Here is a 20,737-nt window from a genome sequence, read left to right on the forward strand (position 1 = left end):
TTTCCGTTCGCCGTGTTGCAGCTGCGGTCCAAATGACGCCAACGTCCACGTATCGTCTCATGCGCCAGAGTTTACACCTCTATCCATACAAAATTGAAACGCGGCAACCCCTCAGCGCCGCTACCATTGCTGCACGAGAGACATTCGCTAACGATATAGTGCACAGGATTGATGACGGCGATATGCATGTGGGCAGCATTTGGTTTACTGACGAAGCTTATTTTTACCTGGAGGGCTTCGTCAATAAACAGAATTGGCGCATATGGGGAACTGAAAAGCCCCATGTTGCAGTCCCATCGTCCCTGCATCCTCAAAAAGTACTGGTCTGGGCCGCCATTTCTTCCAAAGGAATCATTGGCCCATTTTTCAGATCTGAAACGATTACTGCATCACGCTATCTGGACATTCTTCGTGAGTTTGTGGCGGTACAAACTGCCTTAGACGACACTGCGAACACCTCATGGTTTATGCGAGATGGTACCCGGCCACATCGCACGGCCGACGTCTTTAATTTCCTGAATGAATATTTCGATGATCGTGTGATTGCTTTGGGCTATCCGAAACATACAGGAGGCGACGTGGATTGGCCTCCCTATTCGCCAGACATGAACCCCTGTGACTTCTTTCTGTGGGGACACTTGAAAGACCAGGTGTACCGCCAGAATCCAGAAACAATTGAACAGCTGAAGCAGTACATCTCATCTGCATGTGAAGCCATTCCGCCAGACACATTATCAAAGGTTTCGGGTAATTTCATTCAGAGACTACGCCATATTATTGCTACGCATGGTGGATATGTGGAAAATATCGTACTATAGAGTTTCCCAGACTGCAGCGCCATCTGTTGTTGACAATTGTAACTACTGTAATTTCGAAAGTTTGTCTGCCTGAAAATGTACTGTTGTCCCAAGCATATTGAAACAAACGGTGTATTTCCATCGCTGCTCGTTTAGTTTGCATTGCCGTTTCAAACATACTGGTCATTTTTGAAACACCCTGTAAAAACTTCACAAACAGATGTGATAAACATTTTTGTGTGACACTAACAGTCTAGTAATCTGTGTGAGATTTTTCCAGCGGACACTGAGTCATAAAGAAATTCTGATGCCGTTTTGGCAATTTTCATGTTCGCGCGGTTCCGGATGAGCTCTTTTCAAGGTCAACAGGAAGCAGCGATGAGCTTTTGCAGCCGGTCTACATGCTGTGTTAATGACTTCACACTCACTGCCAACGGCTGCTCACTGCGCATTCGCTGTCCAGGCGGACTCAACCACAAACAGGGGCCGACTACTGCTTCCAGATAATCGATGCCGCATGCCGACGACACAGCCAAAGTCGAGATTTGAGAACGTGTTGTTAATGAATAACTCTAGTATATAACGAACTGACAGCAATGAATTATATTATGTGACAATTTGAGCATTACTATCACACCAAAAACACAACAGCGATAAAACTTGTAAAACAAACTACATTGTGCCAGAGAACACTGAACACTTCAACAAATTTTTTGCCACGTTAATCAAACTTTAATTGCATATTACTGTGCAAATGAACTATATAACTTGCTGTTGTGCAAATAATAATTTCAAAAATTTTATGACTCGTTAATCCAAATATAATTATCCATTACTGTGCCAGGGGGCACTGAACGGTTAAACAATTTTAATTAATGCTTCATAAAAATGCAATTGTGCATCCCTGTAGCTTTAGAAATTAATATATTCTCATGTGTATTACTGATTTTAACTGTCATGCTGCGAAAGTCAGATAAATTAGTCTGAGGTGTTCCTCCCGGGTTTCCCTTGGGTCTCGCCAAACGGAAAAGAAAAGTATTCTAATCCCTGGCAACCTGTTAATTTAATTTCGAACTAACGGCATTCGTGACGGTATAGTAAGTGGCAAGATAGCTGTATTAGTCAAGGAAATGTGAGTGACAAAATGTAACGAAATGATATTCATATAATAATTCTGAATGGTCTTCTGTGAAAAAGTAAATTATTGATAATAACTCATTGATTCTGCATAAATTTTATGAAGTGACTGTTGAGTGTAAACTTAAATCCAGGAACTGTGCCACAAGCATGATTTTAACTTTTCTAGGGGTCGTTGTACCGTCCCCTGGAAATCCATCTAAAAATCGTAGTGAAATGTTACGGTAACCACAAGTGAACTGTGTCAATAACGAATAAAAATATGCGTGTGTATGTATGCAAATGTGCTATCAATGATGAAATATAATTTTGGAATGAGAAAACTCTACATCTTTACGTGTTTTGAATGTAAAAATATTAATAATAAATATATTTCTGTGCAACAGTACTCTCGCGTCAGCTCTCGAGCCTATTAGATGCATTTCTACGCGTTTTTTTCTGAACTCGCGATTTTGCTAATTGTACATAAGTTTTTTCACAACATATGTATAAAAAGTATTTGTTTCTTTTAATCTCATTTTATACGTACCCCTCCGTGTGAATGTAATTAAATTGAAATAATTAATTATCGATAGAATTAAAGTTTTAACTTTGGTCATCGTCATTTCTTTTGTCGTAATGGTGCACTGGCAGTCATTGCGTGAAATATAATCACACGATTTTCGGGCTGCACACACAAGATAACAAGAAAAAATAAATTAAATACTTTTGCTGTCACGAAAAGAAAATATTTTTTGCAGAAAATTTTTCATTAAATATACGCGATAAATGCAAATATAATAAATAAAAATAATAATATGAGGTTCAGACTTGCTTATGAGTAAAGCGCTGAGTAGTGAAAAGCTTGCTTTCACTGCTGTAAATATTATTCAAATCATAATTGACAGTATAAAAGGTTAGTGTTTAATTGCGAATTTACGTAACATTGAGATTAACAGCATAGTTACATAGGTGATTATATGGTGTCTCTCACGGCAACAATATTTTTGAACTAGCCGTGTATGTTGACAACATAAGCAAATTGTTACAACCTAACCTAGTACCTTTACTCTGAATTAATTTGCCTACGCAGCAACATTGATGATTGTTAGCGTATATGAGCCGGTACAACGAGCGTGCCGGATATACGCTACGTCACCGATTATAAATATTTTCATCCACAATTCCAAAAGTGTCAAGTCGATACCTTGTACAAATAGAAAGACAGAAAGAGACAATATAACTTGTGAACTTTTTATTATACTGTCGTCCAACTGACAGTTGAGCAAGTAGCTGAACATTGATACAGTACAACAGCTTTATTGAATTACTACTAACTAAAACCGCACAGCACTGATGCATATGTGTGTACTGGACATTTAGGTCTAGTTAAGGAAGAATCTTTGATACTAGCACAAAGCTGCCAGTGTACTTAGCTTATATCGGCGCCAATATAATTACTCCGTCACAGTCTACGACAAATGCTCACGAAACTCCCATTGGTTCTTAAAATTGTTTCAACCGCGCTGTCATGTGGAGCATTACAACGTTCGAGCTAAGCACGTGGATATACTCCTGATTAGTTCCTTTTGAACTTGAATACATCATCTCCCATCTTAAGCTACACTCCTGGAAATGGAAAAAAAGAACACATTGACACCGGTGTGTCAGACCCACCATACTTGCTCCGGACACTGCGAGAGGGCTGTACAAGCAATGATCACACGCACGGCACAGCGGACACACCAGGAACCGCGGTGTTGGCCGTCGAATGGCGCTAGCTGCGCAGCATTTGTGCACCGCCGCCGTCAGTGTCAGCCAGTTTGCCGTGGCATACGGAGCTCCATCGCAGTCTTTAACACTGGTAGCATGCCGCGACAGTGTGGACGTGAACCGTATGTGCAGTTGACGGACTTTGAGCGACGGCGTATAGTGGGCATGCGGGAGGCCGGGTGGACGTACCGCCGAATTGCTCAACACGTGGGGCGTGAGGTCTCCACAGTACAACGATGTTGTCGCCAGTGGTCGGCGGAAGGTGCACGTGCCCGTCGACCTGGGACCGGACCGCAGCGACGCACGGATGCACGCCAAGACCGTAGGATCCTACGCAGTGCCGTAGGGGACCGCACCGCCACTTCCCAGCAAATTAGGGACACTGTTGCTCCTGGGGTATCGGCGAGGACCATTCGCAACCGTCTCCATGAAGCTGGGCTACGGTCCCGCACACCGTTAGGCCGTCTTCCGCTCACGCCCCAACATCGTGTAGCCGGCCTCCAGTGGTGTAGCGACAGGCGTGAATGGAGGGACGAATGGAGACGTGTCGTCTTCAGCGATGAGTATCGGCGAGGACCATTCGCAACCGTCTCCATGAAGCTGGGCTACGGTCCCGCACACCGTTAGGCCGTCTTCCGCTCACGCCCCAACATCGTGCAGCCCGCCTCCAGTGGTGTCGCGACAGGCGTGAATGGAGGGACGAATGGAGACGTATCGTCTTCAGCGATGAGAGTCGCTTCTGCCTTGGTGCCAATGATGGTCGTATGCGTGTTTGGCGCCTTGCAGGTGAGGGCCACAATCAGGACTGCATACGACCGAGGCACACAGGGCCAACACCCGGCATCATGGTGTGGGGAGTGATCTCCTACACTGGCCGTACACCTCTGGTGATCGTCGAGGGGACACTGAATAGTGCACGGTACATCCAAACCGTCATCGAATCCATCGCTCTACCATTCCTAGAGCGGCAAGGGAACTTGCTGTTCCAACAGGACAATGCACGTCCGCATGTATCCTGTGCCACCCAAAGTGCTCTAGAAGGTGTAAGTCAACTACCCTGGCCAGCGAGATCTCCGGATCTGTCCCCCATTGAGCATGTTTGGGACTGGATGAAGCGTCATATCACGCGGTCTGCACGTCCAGCACGAACGCTGGTCCAACTGAGGCGCCAGGTGGAAATGGCATGGCAAGCCGTTCCACAGCACTACATCCAGCATCTCTACGATCGTCTCCATGGGAGAATAGCAGCCTGCATTGCTGCGAAAGGTGGATATACACTGTACTAGTGCCGACATTGTGCATGCTCTGTTGCCTGTGTCTATGTGCCTGTGGTTCTGTCAGTGTGATCATGTGATGTATCTGACCCCAGGAATGTGTCAATAAAGTTTCCCCTTCCTGGGACAATGAATTCACGGTGTTCTTATTTCAATTTCCAGTAGTGTATTTTCGATCATAGGATTATGATTCTACTTCTGTGAACCGTATATGTTATGTTAACAACAGCTCATGGTATAGAGTACCTTGTTTTCAGTATTCGTATTTTTAGACTGTGGCCACAGATGTTTGTCGATCCGTCCACAGTCGTGATCTGTGACATTAGTTTGATTTGACGTCGTGGTTGCTATGTCACTTTTGTTTCTAATAAAAGGCGTGTTTTGTTATTTGACTTCGAGTAAATTCTCCTTTCTGTTTTTCTTCAAAATATAATTACACTCAACAGTTTACAGGTATAAGCAATCGTTAACATATCCGTTTTGTAAATTCACTGCTTTCGATCGGACTTTTATTTATTATTTATTTATTTCGCATGGCTAGGGCCCCCCGTCGGGTAGACCGTTCGCCGGGTTCCGGTCTTTCAATTTGACACCGCTTCGGCGACGTGCAGTCGATGAGGATGATAGGACGATGATGAGGACAGTACAACACCCAGTCCCTGGGCGGGGAAAATTCCCCGACCCAGCTGGGAATCGAACCCGTGCACAGAGGATTGACAATCCGTCACGCTGGCCATTCAGATGCCGGGGGCGTACATTTATTTGAGTGAAGCGCGACGTTTAAGTTTTGACGCTCAAGTTCTGGAACCGTTGTATTTCCTTGGTCTTGGTGAAAAACCTTCATTGTGGTTTTGAACTAAGTAGCTACTAAAATTTTGATCTACGCTCAAATTAGCATGAAGATGGATAAATTGAAAAGTTACAATTTCCAGAAAGCTGATTTTAAGAATTTACAGCTGTAGAAATATCTGTTGCAAATTATTTTTCGTGCTGCAAAAGTTCTTGACGTTGTGGGATGTAACCAACGCAAAGTAACGTTGGTGAAAGTCAAATAGACTGGGACGACTTAAATGCGAAGATGATTCTCATATTATCTATTGCGACAGAATATGACCAAATGGAATGGTCATGACATGCGGAAATGCTGCTGAACTATGAGGCAGACTAAGACTATTAAAGGACAGCGAAATGCTATTAATAAAATGGCCCTGAAGCAGAAGTTTTCTGATTACAGAACGTCACCAACTTACATAATCGCCCAACGCATCAGTCATATTGACTTTGGTATATGCAGTGGCCCTTAAGCAGAAGTTTTTTGATTACGGAAAGCCACCAATAGACACCATCGCACAACGCACCAATGAAATTGAATCTTTAGCATAAGCATTAGCTGATATTGGTGAACCTGTAACAGAAGCTGACAAAATGGCTTACATTTTTAGTAGTGTGTCAGCAAAATTTTAAAATTTTTCGACTGTGTAGGATTCGTGTGGTGAAGATCAACAAGCGTTCGATAATTTGACTTCAAGATTATTGAAAGAGGAACAGGGTTTTTTATAATGTGATGAAATGTCAACAGCATTCGCAGCAGTTAATGTAGACTAAACAAGTAGGTTGAATTCAGTGAATAAATATTTGTCTAATACGGCTAGTAGATAATATGTTGAATATTGTTACTGTCACAAAAGGGGTTATTTTAAATAACAGTGCAGAAAACTTTTAGCAAAACTCAGCTTGAAGACTAATACTTCTGAGCAGGTTTTAAATGCAGAACAAGCAAATGTTTTTGCTTCACGTTGCGAAAATGTTTGATTAGCTGATACTGCTGCGACAGGACTTACGACGTCACGCTTTTAAGCGTATTCATTCTGATGACTCCTACGTTCAAATTGGAGACAACTCGATTGTTAAAGCGGAAGGAATCGGATCTATTGAAAAATTTTCTTTAGTTGAGAGAAAATGACAATCTCGCACTTTGGAAAACACATTATACATTGCGAAGCCGAAGAAACATTTATTTTCAGTGTGAGCTGTCACAAAAAGAGGAATAAAAGTTATTTTTGACGACAAGGGAACTGAAGTTCGCAATTTAAATATAGTGGCAGCAAGGATTCAAATGGACAATCAGTGTTATCCAGCCGGCCGGTGTGGACGGCGGTTCTAGGAACTACAATCTGGAACCGCGTGACCGTTATGGTCGCAGGTCCGAATCCTGCCTCGGGCATGGATGTGCGTGATGTCCTTAGTTTAATTAGGTTTAAGTAGTTCTAAGTTCTAGGGGACTGATGACCTCAGATGTTAAGTCCCATAGTGCTCAGAGCCATTTAAACCATTTTTTGAGTGTTATCAAGTATTGTTTAAACGCCCAGATGCATTACAGGCAGATTCTGCTTCCTTGAATTCCACAATGAACTGACATGAGAGAGTTGGACATATCCATTTCAAAGGTCTGAAGAATGTCGCTGACATGAATTTAATTCCAGGTTTAAAATGAAGAAAGATGAAGATCTTTCTTGTGAACCACGTCAGTGTGGTAAAATGAAGTTGAAACGTCCCCTTAGAACAATTGTACACAACTGTGCTTAAACTGACACACAATAGTTTTTAGCTCAACGCAATCTGACTTTCAAAAATCCCTACGAAAGAATGGCCCTGACTAACATTAACCTATATGTTTCACAAAAATCTTCGTTACTCGAACTACTGCAATACAGCGAGCGCCACTACTGCCAGCTAACTAAAAGATTCAAACTACAGAAGTCACTAACTACTGATAGGCACAGTTAGCAAATGAAACATTTTAATACAGAACAAACAATGTATTTACCTTTATAGTCATAATATATATATCAGTTCATGACACCAATTCTTACAAATTTCAAAACTCCGCCATCTCTCTCCCCACGTCCACCACTGCTGGTGGCTCACCTCCAACTGCGCAACGCTACGCGCTGTTAGCATCCAGCTGCCGCTGCCCAACACTACAATGGCAGACAACAATGCAAACCAGCCACACACTGCACACGGCACAGCCAGTGATTTTTCATACAGAGCGCTATGTGGCGTTACCAATAAGAAAACCTAAACAACCTACTTACAAAGTGAAAATCGTTTAATTCAAATTTGGTATCACGATCAAAGTTCCTGGAGAATTTATTCATACAGATCTGAGTGAATGGATGAGAAACATGCGTACATAGTATTCAAGGACGATTCAACTTCTATACACATGTGTGTATTTTGTTAAAGGTGAACATGATACTTTCCCTGTGTTTTTGGAATTTCAGAGACTGATTGAAAGACAAACCGGAAACAAAACCAGAGTTCTGAGAAGTGGCAATGGAACCGAATTCATAAATAAGTAATTTGAAGATTATTTCAAGCAAAATGGAATACAACATGAGACCACAAGTCCCTATACACTGCAGCATGATGGCCGAATTAAGCGAGAAAACATGACAATTGTTGAGTGTGTACGCACTATTTATTGACTACAGCCAGCCTTAGTGGCCGAGCGGTTCTAGGTGCTACATTCTGGAACCGCGCGACCGCTACGGTCATAGGTTCGAATCCTGCCGCGGTTATGGATGTGTGTGATGTCCTTAGGTTAGTTAGGTTTAAGTAGTTCTAAGTTCTAGGGGACTAATCTCAGAAGTTAAGTACCATAGTGCTCAGAGCCATTTTTTTATTGTCTACACACTTACTTCAAGAATTGTGGACAGAGGTAGTAAATTGTGCTGCACACATCTTAAATCGAGGACTATGTAAAGCAAACACTAATGTTAGTCCGTGCGAAATAAACTTTGGAAGACCATCTTTAAAACACATGAGGAAGTCTGGATCAGGTGCATATGTACACGTTCCTTATCAGTTTAGATCGAAATGGGATAGTAAATCGAAGATCTATCATGGTTGGCTTGATGGGTATGGTGCTAATTATCGTTTCTTCAATCCTCAGTCAAAGAAAATTATAATCTCCTGCAGTGTCTCTTTCAATGAAGAAGAAACCAATGGTTACGTGGGATAGGGATATGCCGAATTTTACCTGGGGGACGATGCTGCAGAAGATGTTCAAGAGGAATATGAAGAGGATGATGCTTGCAAACAAGTCAAAGGATATGACAAGGTGAAGCCGACAGATCGATCTAAAGCACCCGCTCGTTTTCGAAACCAAGATAGAGCCTATTCTGCCATTGTCTCTGAACATCAAATTTTGAAGAAGTAATGGCATTGGAAGAGTCATCAGAGTTGAAGCAATCAATAGAAGAGTAAATGACATCTTTGAAGAAGCACAAAACTTTAGCTCTGGTACCATTACCAAACAATCGCAAGGCAATCGGATGCAAGTTGGTTTTTCCGTTGAAGCAGAATTCAGAGGGAAAAGTTGATCGCCTCATAGCTACACTACGAGTTGACAGTCAAAGTGCTATTCGCATGATTAAAAATGCAGAGCATCATAATCGTGCCAAAGCACCCTGTGTAAAGTTTAGTGAAATTTCAGTGGCCAGCAGTGTAAATGAGGAACTGGGCTCAGATGCTCAAATATGAGAGCGGTCGTGTTCCGAATGACAGCACTCACCTGGATTGCGCCAAGCCGTAGGGACAAAGCGCTTCGCACTCGGTAGGACATCTGAGGCGACCAGCTTGTACTCGTAGCTGCCGATGGTAGCTGTCTGCAGCCACAGCGATGAACTCTGGAAGTCGAGTGTGGCCACCATAAAGCCCAGCACCACACCAGATAAGAAGGTCGCCAACAGCCGGCCGCACCACACTGCAATCACATTCCCCACTGCTCTCATCATCCCACAGTTGGAAAACTAGAAATGTTGAGGCCTAATGACCATTACTGCCCTTGTGTTAAAAGAGCTTAACCATTATTTTATTTATTTATTTATTTATTTATGCATTTATTTTACCTGGCAAGATTAGGGCCTTCAGGCCCTCTCTTACACCTAACCAGGCATACTCAGATTGAACGAGTTACAGTTTCTAAATAACATTAAGGACTTTAACGTATTATGCAGTATTGATGTTAAACAAAAAATTGAGATTATAACAGTAGTACAATGATAATTATAACAATAAAAATAATTATAACAATCAAGAATAATAATGATAATAATAATAATAATAATAATAATAATGATAATGATAGTGACTATGTATATGAAAGTAAACATACTTTTCTTTTGTGAATGTCAGTCCTATTGTTAGTTGGGAATTTTCTCGTTATATTCTTGCAGCTTGTGAGTTATTCTCATCGAGCAGAGACATAAGACGATAGAATGGGGTGAAAGAGATATATAAGAGGTAGATAGGTTAGAGGAAGAGAAAAAGAATGGTAAAATTCGAAGCTGTGATGGAGAGGAGAAAGAAAGAGATGGGAGGGGCACAACAATGGTGGCTATACTGAATGTATGATAGTGGAGCACTAGACTGCTGCTTACAACTGCATCTTCTAATACACACATCAAAAAAAGTTTAACATCACCCCACTTCCCAGAACTCCTGAGGATAAACGCTGACTGTGTATGTTGTATCACAGACACAGTCCGTTTGACTGATCAGAGATGTCACTAAACCCGCCCAAAGATGTAAACAACCATGCATGAGCAGCGCCTACTAGATGGTGGAGGTCCGACAGCCGATCAGTTCCAGTCATTCCTCCAAGAAGGAGGTACACAGCTCGTGTTTTCTGTAGTTCAACCATGCCAAGACGGTCAATACCGCGGCTCGATCGCGTCCGCATTGTAACTTTGTGCCATGAAGGACATTGTTACTTTCTGCCATGAAGGGCTTTCAACGAGGGAAGTATCCAGGTGTCTCGTAGTGAACCAAAGAGATGTTGTTCGGACATGGAGGAGATACAGGGAGACATGCAACGCTCAGGCCGCCTAAGGGCTACTACTGTAGTGGATGACCGCTAACTGCGGATTATGGCTCGTAGGAACACTGACGGCAACGCCACCATGTTGAATAATACTTTTTGAGCAGACACAGGACGTCGCGTTATGACAAAAAAACTGTGCACAATAGGCTGCATGATGCACACCTTCACTCCCGACACCCATGGCGAGGTCCGTCTTTGCAACCACGACACCATGTAGCGCAGTACAGCTGGGCCCAACAACATCTGAATGGAACGCTCATAATTGGCATCACGTTCTCTTCACTTATGAGTGTCGGCAATGCCTTCAACCGTACAATCGTCGGAGATGTGTTTGGAGGCGACCAGGTCAGACTGAACGCTTTAGATACACGGTCCAGCGTGTGCAGCAAGGTGAAGGTTCCCTGTTGTTTTGGGATGACACCATGTGAGGCGGACGTACTCCGCTGGTGGTCATGGAAGGCGCCGTAACTGCTGTACATACGTGAATGCCATCATCTGACCGATACTGCAACCAAGTCAGCAGCATGTTGGCGAGGCATTCGTCTTCATGGACGGCAGCCCGCGCCCCCATCGTGCACATATTGTGAATGACTTCCTTCAGAACAACGACATTCCTCGTTTAGAGTGGCCAGCATGTTCTCCAGACATGAACCCTATCGAACATGTCTTGGATAGATTGAAAAGGGATGTTTATCGACAAAGCAGCACACTAATCACTCTGTGGGATCTACGCCGAATTGCCGTTGAGAAGTGAGACAATCTGGACTTACAGTGACTTGATGAACTTGTGGATAGTATGCCACGACGAATGCGTCAATGCAAGAAGGCGTGCTGCTGGGTACTAGAGGTAACGGTGTGTACAGCAATCTGGACCACCACCTCTGAAGGTGTCACTGTATGGTGGTACAATATACAGTGTGTGGTTTTTATGAGCAATAAAAATGGCAGAAATGATGTTTATGTTGATCTCTATTCCAATTTTCTGTATAGGTTCCAGAACTCTCAGAACCGAGGTGATGCAAAACTTTTTTTGATGTATGTAGATGGAGGGACTGGGTGCGTCACCACGAGCGCCTCATATCCTAATGTGCCGTGATCTGCCACCTCTTTGACTCAATAACGTTGTCATCTTTTGTGGCAGAATCGATATCTTTACCGAAATGAGATACAAGACTTACGCATATTTCAAAATGATATATTGAAAACAGTCTTCTGTCATCTTCAATATTACATTTTCACTGGTGAAAAGGTATAAGTTGAATGATTCTGAATATCAGTGAGGTGGATTAAATGTGTTCATGCTTTCATTGGAACCTAGTGTTTTCAAAGTTAAATTTTAGACTGTGTCTAGTGACAATTTAGGTATAGTGAGAAATTTAATACAGTAACAAACTAATATGTGATATGTGCTGACAGAAATAAGCAATCTGTTCAGAAGTTCGTGCTGCCATATTGAAAGAAGGTTAATGGTTTTGCATGTTGATTTGATTAACAGTGAAAGTGATACTTTGTGCTGCTTAATAGTAGTTACACTATTGTCACTCACTCACAGAATGTTATGTTGTTGTGTTTCTGTACTGATGGTATGGTGTGCGAAATTTGTTATGTCAATGAATAGACTGTAAAGACAGAAGTGTTTGTTAAGTTTCTACTTACTACATGTAGTAGGACACTTTTAGAAATTTAAACAGTTGTAGTATAAATTTCATTTGCTCTCTGTGTTACAGTAATTTATATTATCATTAGTAAAGATGTACTTTGCTTTTACTTACTTTTTAGTTTAATATGAACTTACAAATAATGTTACGAGTCTTTATTGCTCAGTGCGCATCTAAATAATATTCCCAAACCCCAGTGTTATAGGAAGATAAAAGGAAGTATACGAAAATGAGATGGGCGATACCATACTACAAGAAAAATTTGGCAGAGCGCTGAAGACCTAAGGAGAAACAAGAAGACAGTACCTCAGGATAACTGAGATACTCTGGAGAGAGAGCCAACCATGACATAACCATTCTGCATTTTGTGCTAGGTATAAGAAGCGAAATACCCACCAGACGTCAAGAAAATATAATAATTCCAGTTGCAAAGAAGGGAGGGGCTGACATGTGTGAATATTGCCGAATTATCAGTTCGGTAAGTTACGGCCGCAAAATACTGACACGATTTATATACAGAAGAATGGAAAAATTGGTAAAAAAAATCCTCGAGAAAGATGTAGAAACATGTGAGAGAATACTGACTACGATTTATCTTACAAAATTGGTAAAAGAAAGGCAAGCCTAAGTTTATAGAGTCTGAGACACAATCATCTTTTGTTCACTTTGTGTGCAACATTACGATGTGCTTTCTTTATTACTTTCCTTCTGAAAAATGCTTATTGCCTGTTAACCTCTTGTGCACGTGATTAGAAATTTTTGCTAAAAGGTATTTACATGAACAAAGGGACCATTTCACGTGTTGCTTAGCTATGTGATGTCCATATATTCCGGTTAGTGTATGTAAAGAAGGTGGCACGTAATTTTAAAGTGTTGTTGATATTTGAGATGTTCACAGAACACACTGCACAACGCGATCGCGATTCTTAAATAAATGTATTTGTTCTCTGTTTTCTATGTAGATAACCTGAAGATGCCTAAATAAGACGAAACGCGTCGTTAAAAAATAAAAAACTAAAATTGCAACCAAGACTGTTTTTAACCAATACATTAAATTTTGGAGAGTCCCTCTCATGTTGTACAACTTCATGTGTTTGTTCCGTTCCCCATATGCTCGTATTATGCCGGTTCGCCTTTCCATTTAAATGGAAAGTTGCCACGTCACTAAACACTAAATGTGGAAGAGAATGTCATCCTCCATCATGCCATGAACGAAATTACAAAACTCCACACGTTTTTGTTTGTCATCTTCACGAAGAGCTTTCAGTAGCCGAATTTTGTATGGTTTCATGTGTAAACGTCGACGCAACACACGCCAGACGAACATCGGGGAGTATGTCGAGTTGCACGGCGAACGGATTTCTTCGTACTTTTTGTGAAACTATGGCGGATGCCTTCGAGGTATATGCCAGACACTCGCGACTGCCCGGCCATTTGCCTTTACACAAACAACCTGTTTCTCGAAATTGTTCATACCATCGTCTAATGATCTGTGTTGTAGGAGGAACCACACCATTCCTAGTACGAAAGTCACGCTGAACAATTATTACTCACCCTCACTGCCGAAAACGTAGAACACAAAACGCTTTCTGTTGTCCCTACACCATTTTCACTAGAACTGATATGGACGCACACTGCTGTTACCTAGAGGGAACCATGTAAACTTCGGGAGTTTGCTCTTTCCAACAGTACGCTGTTCAAGCACATATCTCAAATAACATATAGTTATGGTCTTTTTAAAATCGGATGATTCATTTTGATACGCCCTGTATTTAGTTCTTTTATGTAGTCATGTTTGTTCGCTCAGTCTGTGTACGAGGGTTGAGGCAAAAGTACAGCAGCATAGTGGGTGGTTTCAGCAAGAACATTTGGCAAGCGGTGATCAGCAACGCTCGAGATGAATTGTCACAGTGTGCGTACCGAGGTGGCGTATGTTGACATCCAGCAACTTCTAGAGGAAGACAGATGATTGATGCTACAGGAGTTAGATGGTGGAAATAGAAGCGCACCATACACAGGATACTGCGGACAGAGCTGCAAATGCACAAAATTGCATCATGGTAAGTACCTCATGAAGTGCAGCAGTCGATGCGATATGCAATATACTCCGACCACCTAGCACGCTGGAGACCACTTACTGCCATGAATAATCAGCATCGATGAATTTTTGGCCAGTGCATATGAACCGGAACTCAGGCAGTCCTAGGAGTGGCGACATGCTTAGTCACCAATGTGGCAAAAGATCTGTCAGAATCCTTCCCCCTTGTAACTGATGGTGATCATCACGTATAATATTATGGGTGTCACTGTGTGCCGTATTGTTCCACATGGAAGAATAGAGAGCACAGAGTACTACAGGGACTTCGTGGAGCAACAGGTACAATGTGGTATTCGGGAGAAACTTTCTCATTTTGTGGACAATGCAATCATACTGCACAGCAACGCAAAACCACATACGGCAGAATGTCTATGGTGGCAAATGCAGTACTGGCTATGGGAAGAATTAGAGCAGCTGGAATACTCTCCTGACTTGCGCACTGTGACTTTTATGTTATACAAAAGGCAAAGGAACCACTACGTGGTAGATGGTTTGCAATACGAGGAGACATTACCAATGCTGTGCGACAACAGCTGACCTGGACCAGACATGATGCGGCAAATGGAGATGCAGATGGTATTCAGTGCCTCCCACACCATTGGCAGCGTGTACCGAAAATTGTAGGGAACTACTTTGAGGACCGTTAGACTCAGTTTTGTCATGTCAACTTCATGCGCGCTGAGGTGCAAATGTTTTGCACCATGAAACCATTACAGTCCTGCACACTACCACAATAAACATGTGAGGCAAATTGTTGGTGTGTTCTTTAGTGTTCACACATGTAGTTCCCACCTCATTCTTTCATCTCTATATGACGCATTTTCCAAGTGGAATGGCATGTGCAAGAAAAAGAAATGTTGTAATGAATCTTACCCAACCCTCATAGTAAGTATCTGAAACAAATTTGCTTATGTGTTATAGTATGATTGGATTGGTTCTGGACAATTGTACTAGTGGTTGTGGTCATCCTCTGTATTTTTAACTCAAGTTTATTGTTACTTTTCTATATAGAGAGGTCTAAGACAATAAATCTTTCACCTCTGTCTCAGTGGTGTACTGTAATTTTGGATGGACAATGTTTATGTCATAATGCAGTTCTTTCATTCGAGTATTAATGAAGTTACATAACTACATGTTCCCACCAAAATTTTATTTTGTGCTGGTCAGTTATACAGTTATGTTAAATAGTTCATTTTCTATGTGATTCAAGAATATGTCAGGGAAGAAGCTATTGATTGGGGATTGTACAGGTAGTTCTTCGTGTGCAGATTAAAATTTGTTTTCTTCTGTGATAAGCTTGAGCCTAGCTGACATTTCTTGTATGTTGCAGATGTGTTTCCTTGTAGCTATTGATGCCTTATTATGAAGCTGATACTTTCTTCTCTTGGAATGTGTGTGTACTTATAAATTATGTCAAATGAGACTAACGTCTTTGGTATGTTTTCATTGCTTCAGTTTCTTGTATATCCATATATCGTCTCTAGTAATGTGTGTGTCTTTTTGGCTATCTGGCAGGCTGGTGCATTGCTGAAGTTGAAAACAGGTCTAATGGGAACGTTTAGTTTGTGAATTTTGTGTAATGATCTCAGAGCAGGGCTTTGGGATTTTTCTGTGTCACAGTTTTAATCTGTACGTATGTGAAGATTGTTTCTATAGTTTTCAAAGATACCTGTAACTTTGTTTGCTACCTGTTTAAAGAATCACTTGTTAGTTCTGTATTGTTGTTGCTGTGGATGCATCGTAATGGTCAATGTACTCTTTCTTTTTTAGCAGGGCAATATTACAGTTATGCTGCGAATGTGAGCCTTTGTGATAATGTAATTTTCCTACTGCGGTTTCTTCTACAGTCTTCTGTAGTTTTTTTTCTCAAGTTGTGTTCGTGTTTCCTTTTTTGGTGGTTTCGTTTTCTTTGATTACGTTTTTTGTTTCTACAGCTACTAGTTCTCTGGTTAGGTTTATATTGAATTTGGATATGTTGCTTCGTAATGTGTACAGTTTCTGTTATGATGTTATCTATTGTTTTGTGGGAGACTATTATGTTTCAGCAGGTTACTTACTTGTTCAGATAAATTTATGCCCATTAGCTTAATCAGTAGTTTGTGAAAGGTGTGTCTATTATTCCGAAATTATGAAAAGTTAACCTCTGTGTGATTTAGCACTTTGATGATTTTTTTGTCGTTAGTTTACTGTTTCTTTACAATATAGCATCTGTGCATATCATCAAAAAATGTGGATATTTTATATGGTTTGCTAGCTTTGCACGCAATCTGTATAACTAGACAGTCAGTGAATGTTTCTGGAATACAGACACCAAATTTCTTGCTTTATCTACATGATTTCAGCTTTACATTTTGCTTGTTGTGACGCAGGTACCATGTTATTTACGGCTAGAATTACTAAGGTGAGAATTATTTTATAGGCCACACATACTTCGTTAAATTTTATGCTGCCTATTGTTTTTTGAACATTGATGGTTGTGTCCTGGAATTCTTTGAAGAGCTTCGACGAAACTACCTAGCTTGGCGCAGAAATAATTATCTTTTGAATGTTGTAGTTATTATTTTCCTTGCTTCCCAAGAAAACCTGGTGAGAAATTCTGCCTTATGGAAGACACTGTTTTGTGATTTTTTTATTATCCAATCATGTTTCAGCGCTTTATGTGCTATCTTCTGCAATATTTTCTGTTTTTTCCTTTTTGAAACATTATTGTTATATGTCAACCTCTTGTGTAGGTTATGTGAGTGTTTGTTTACATGTACAAAGGAGCGATAGTTACGTGTCAGATGTTTTACACACAATACACAGTAAAAGTTGCACGTCATCAGTTGGACGTACACTATGCTGAAAGAATTAGGTCTAGGATACTAATTTTGGAAATAATATTGTTATATATTTGTTCACATGCGTCAAATGTGTGTATGCTGATAATTTTCTCTATATTGCGCATTCTACAACTTTTCAACTGCAAAATACCAATTTTTCTATTTCTCTGTTTTCTGTCTATTTCAGACTGACAGTCACTGTATGTTGCGTTATTTAGCATTTTATATAAAGCTTTTTATGTTGTGGTGTTGCTTCCTTTGTTTACAACGTGTTCGAGCACTTATTTCTTTTGCTGTTGTCATTTCTTGCTGTTACACACCCAAGTGATACAATTTATAGCATAGTACAAGGTTTCTGCCGCCATTGCACACGTTGTTGACTGGAATACACATCTTGAAATTATGAAGCTAGCATAGATAAAAGACAGGGAGTGAAAATTTATTTGACACTTTTACAGAAACCAGACAGCAGTTACAAGCGTCAAAAGATACGAGTAGGAAGTGGTGATTGGGAAGGCTGTGAGACAGGGTTTTAGCCTAGCTGTGGCGTTATGCATTCTGCAAACTGAGCAAGCAGTAAACTAAACCAAAGATAAATTTGGAAAGCTGCGTAAAATTAATGGAGAAGCAATAAAAACTTTAAAGTTTGCTGGCGACATTGTAATTTTGTCAGAGACAGCAAAGGAATTGGAAGAGTTGTTGCACGGAACGGATAGCATCTTGAAAAGAGATAAAAGTTGAAAATAAAAAAAAGTAACATACTTGTTACGAAACGTAGCCGAATTAAATCAGGCGATGATGAAGGAAGTAGACTAAGAAGTGAGACACTAAATGTAGATCAGTTTTGCTTTTGGGCAGTAAAATAACTGATGATTGCCGAAGTAGCGAGGATACAAAATGCAGATTGACTATAGCGAGAAAGGTGTTTCTAAAAAAGAGGTATTTCATAACATCGAATGTAAATTTAACCATCGTGAAGTCTTTTGTGAGAATATGTGTCTGGAGTGTGAACAGTAAGCAGTTTAGACCAGAAGAGAATGGCTGGTCCCCCACGAGCGGATTTTAGCATCGGGTCACGGATATTTCCGACGTATTCTGCAAAATCGGCCGTCCCCGCTTGTGCGTTAGTGTATGCACGGATGACGGTTATCTGCTGTTCTCGGAACTGGGACACAATCGCCCTAGCTGGGTACACACGTGGGGATTTCCGTGATGGGCAACGTACGTGAGTTTCCCTGCAATTTTCAGGTGACACAAGACTAGTCGTCGCAAGTATAGTGAAGGAGTGGACCAATGCCCATATCGTAAAACGTATACAATTGTAGCATGAAATCTGTTTGAGGAAATTGACACATGAACGTTACAAGTAGAAGAATGTGGAAGATACTGCGTACAAATAGATGGCTGAAACATTTCTAGACATTACTCGAGATGTGAGTCGAAGAGTAATAAAATCTAATGAATAAAATTCGAATTAAAGTTTTTCATTTGTGTGGCCTTATTATCCGTAGTCGCTTTATTACCAGTACTTTAAATCCGTCTACGCAACTAAGTGACAATGCCTACTTTCGTCACTAAATGTGTTTCGTTTCGTTGAAATAGAGCGTCATCAGTGGTCTGTAACGAAACATATTTACAATTTCGCTTGCTCTCTAGATCAAAAAGCACTTCGTTACAAAAGATGTTATTTTTATTTATGGTATTTTGTGTCTGATTTCCGTTCACATGAGGAAACGGTGTTTGCTAGCACGTCGTGTTGCAGATCAATAAATATGTTTTTCTGCAAAGCATTACAGAATCAGGCTGAAAACAACAGGACCAACGTGCAAGCGAAATGCGTTTCCTAATGTGGGCGAAAATCGGGTATATAATACCGTAAGTAAATTCAACATATTTTGTAACGAACCGAATTTAGATCTAGAAAGCTAGCAAAATTGTAAATATCTTTCATTACAAACTACTGATGATATTTTATTTCGGTAAAACGAAAATCGTTTGGTGACAAAAATCGGAATTTTCTTGTAGTTGCAAAGACGGATATAAAATGCCTTCAGTAATTTCAGAAAAAGGCTCAGAAAGGTGCAGGGCTCAATACTATGGTGAGTGCCAATAATAAGTTGCTAGTAATATGTTCATTATTATATTATCCACAGCTATAATACGTTCATCGTTTTACAGGTATTACTGTTCTTTTCAAATAACCAAGAACGCCCTCTTCGTAACATATCGATATTTCACGAACGCCAGGGGAATGCCCACGATTTTGAATGAAATCCATATGTCTGGAATGTTGCCTTTCGCCAGCCGCTGTGGCCGAGCGGTTGTAGTATCTTCAGTCCGGAACCGCGCTGCTGCTACCGTCGCATGTTCGAATCCTGCCTCGGTCATGGATGTGTGTGGTGTTCTTGGGTTAGTTAGGTTTAAGTAGTTCTAAGTCTAGGGGTCTGATGACCTCAGATGTTAAGTCCCATTGTGCTTGGAGCCATTTGAACCATTTTTTTTTTTTGCCTTTCGGTAAACCATTTTGATTGGATAAAATGTTCTCCCTCCCCCCATGAACCATGGACCTTGCCGTTGGTGGGGAGGCTTGCGTGCCTCAGCGATACAGATGGCCGTACCGTGGGTGCAACCACAACGGAGGGGTATCTGTTGAGTGGCCAGACAAACATGTGGTTCCTGAAGAGGGGCAGCAGCCTTTTCAGTAGTTGCAGGGGCAACAGTCTGGATGATTGACTGACCTGGCCTTGCAACATTAACCAAAACGGCCTTTCTGTGCTGGTACTGCGAACGGCTGAGAGCAAGGGGAAACTACAGCCGTAATTTTTCCCGAGGACATGCAGCTTTACTGTATGATTAAATGATGAAGGCGTCCTCTTGGGTAAAATATTCCGGAGGTAAAATAGTCCCCCATTCGGATCTCCGGGCAGGGACTACTCAAGAGGATGTCATTATCAGGAGAAAGAAAACTGGCGTTCTACAGATCGGAGCGTGGAATGTCAGATCCCTTAATTTGGCAGGTAGGTTAGAAAATTTAAAAAGGGAAATGGATAGGTTAAAGTTAGATATAGTGGGAATTAGTGAAGTTCGGTGGCAGAATGAACAAGACTTTTGGTCAGGTGACTACAGGGTTATAAACACTAAATCAAATAGGGGTAATGCGGGAGTAGGTTTAATAATGAATAGGAAAATAGGAATGCGGGTAAGCTACTACAAACAGCATAGTGAACGCATTATTGTGGCCAAGATAGACACGAAGCCCAAGCCTACTACAGTAGTACAAGTTTATATGCCAACTAGCTCTGCAGATGA

At 41.2% G+C, this 20,737-nt stretch overlaps 1 protein-coding gene across 1 annotated transcript in view; it reads right to left on the reverse strand.

Moving 5' to 3' along the window:
- Window positions 1–20,737, reverse strand: part of LOC126284201 (glycoprotein-N-acetylgalactosamine 3-beta-galactosyltransferase 1-like) — a 162,469-nt gene that overhangs the window by 99,155 nt on the left and 42,577 nt on the right. The window contains exon 2 of the mRNA XM_049982961.1: window positions 9,540–9,731. Coding sequence (XP_049838918.1) covers window positions 9,540–9,731 — 192 coding nt within the window. The remainder of the gene's footprint in view (window positions 1–9,539; window positions 9,732–20,737) is intronic.

Source organism: Schistocerca gregaria, chromosome 8, assembly GCF_023897955.1.
Source record: "Schistocerca gregaria isolate iqSchGreg1 chromosome 8, iqSchGreg1.2, whole genome shotgun sequence".
In the NCBI taxonomy this organism is placed as follows: domain Eukaryota; kingdom Metazoa; phylum Arthropoda; class Insecta; order Orthoptera; family Acrididae; genus Schistocerca; species Schistocerca gregaria.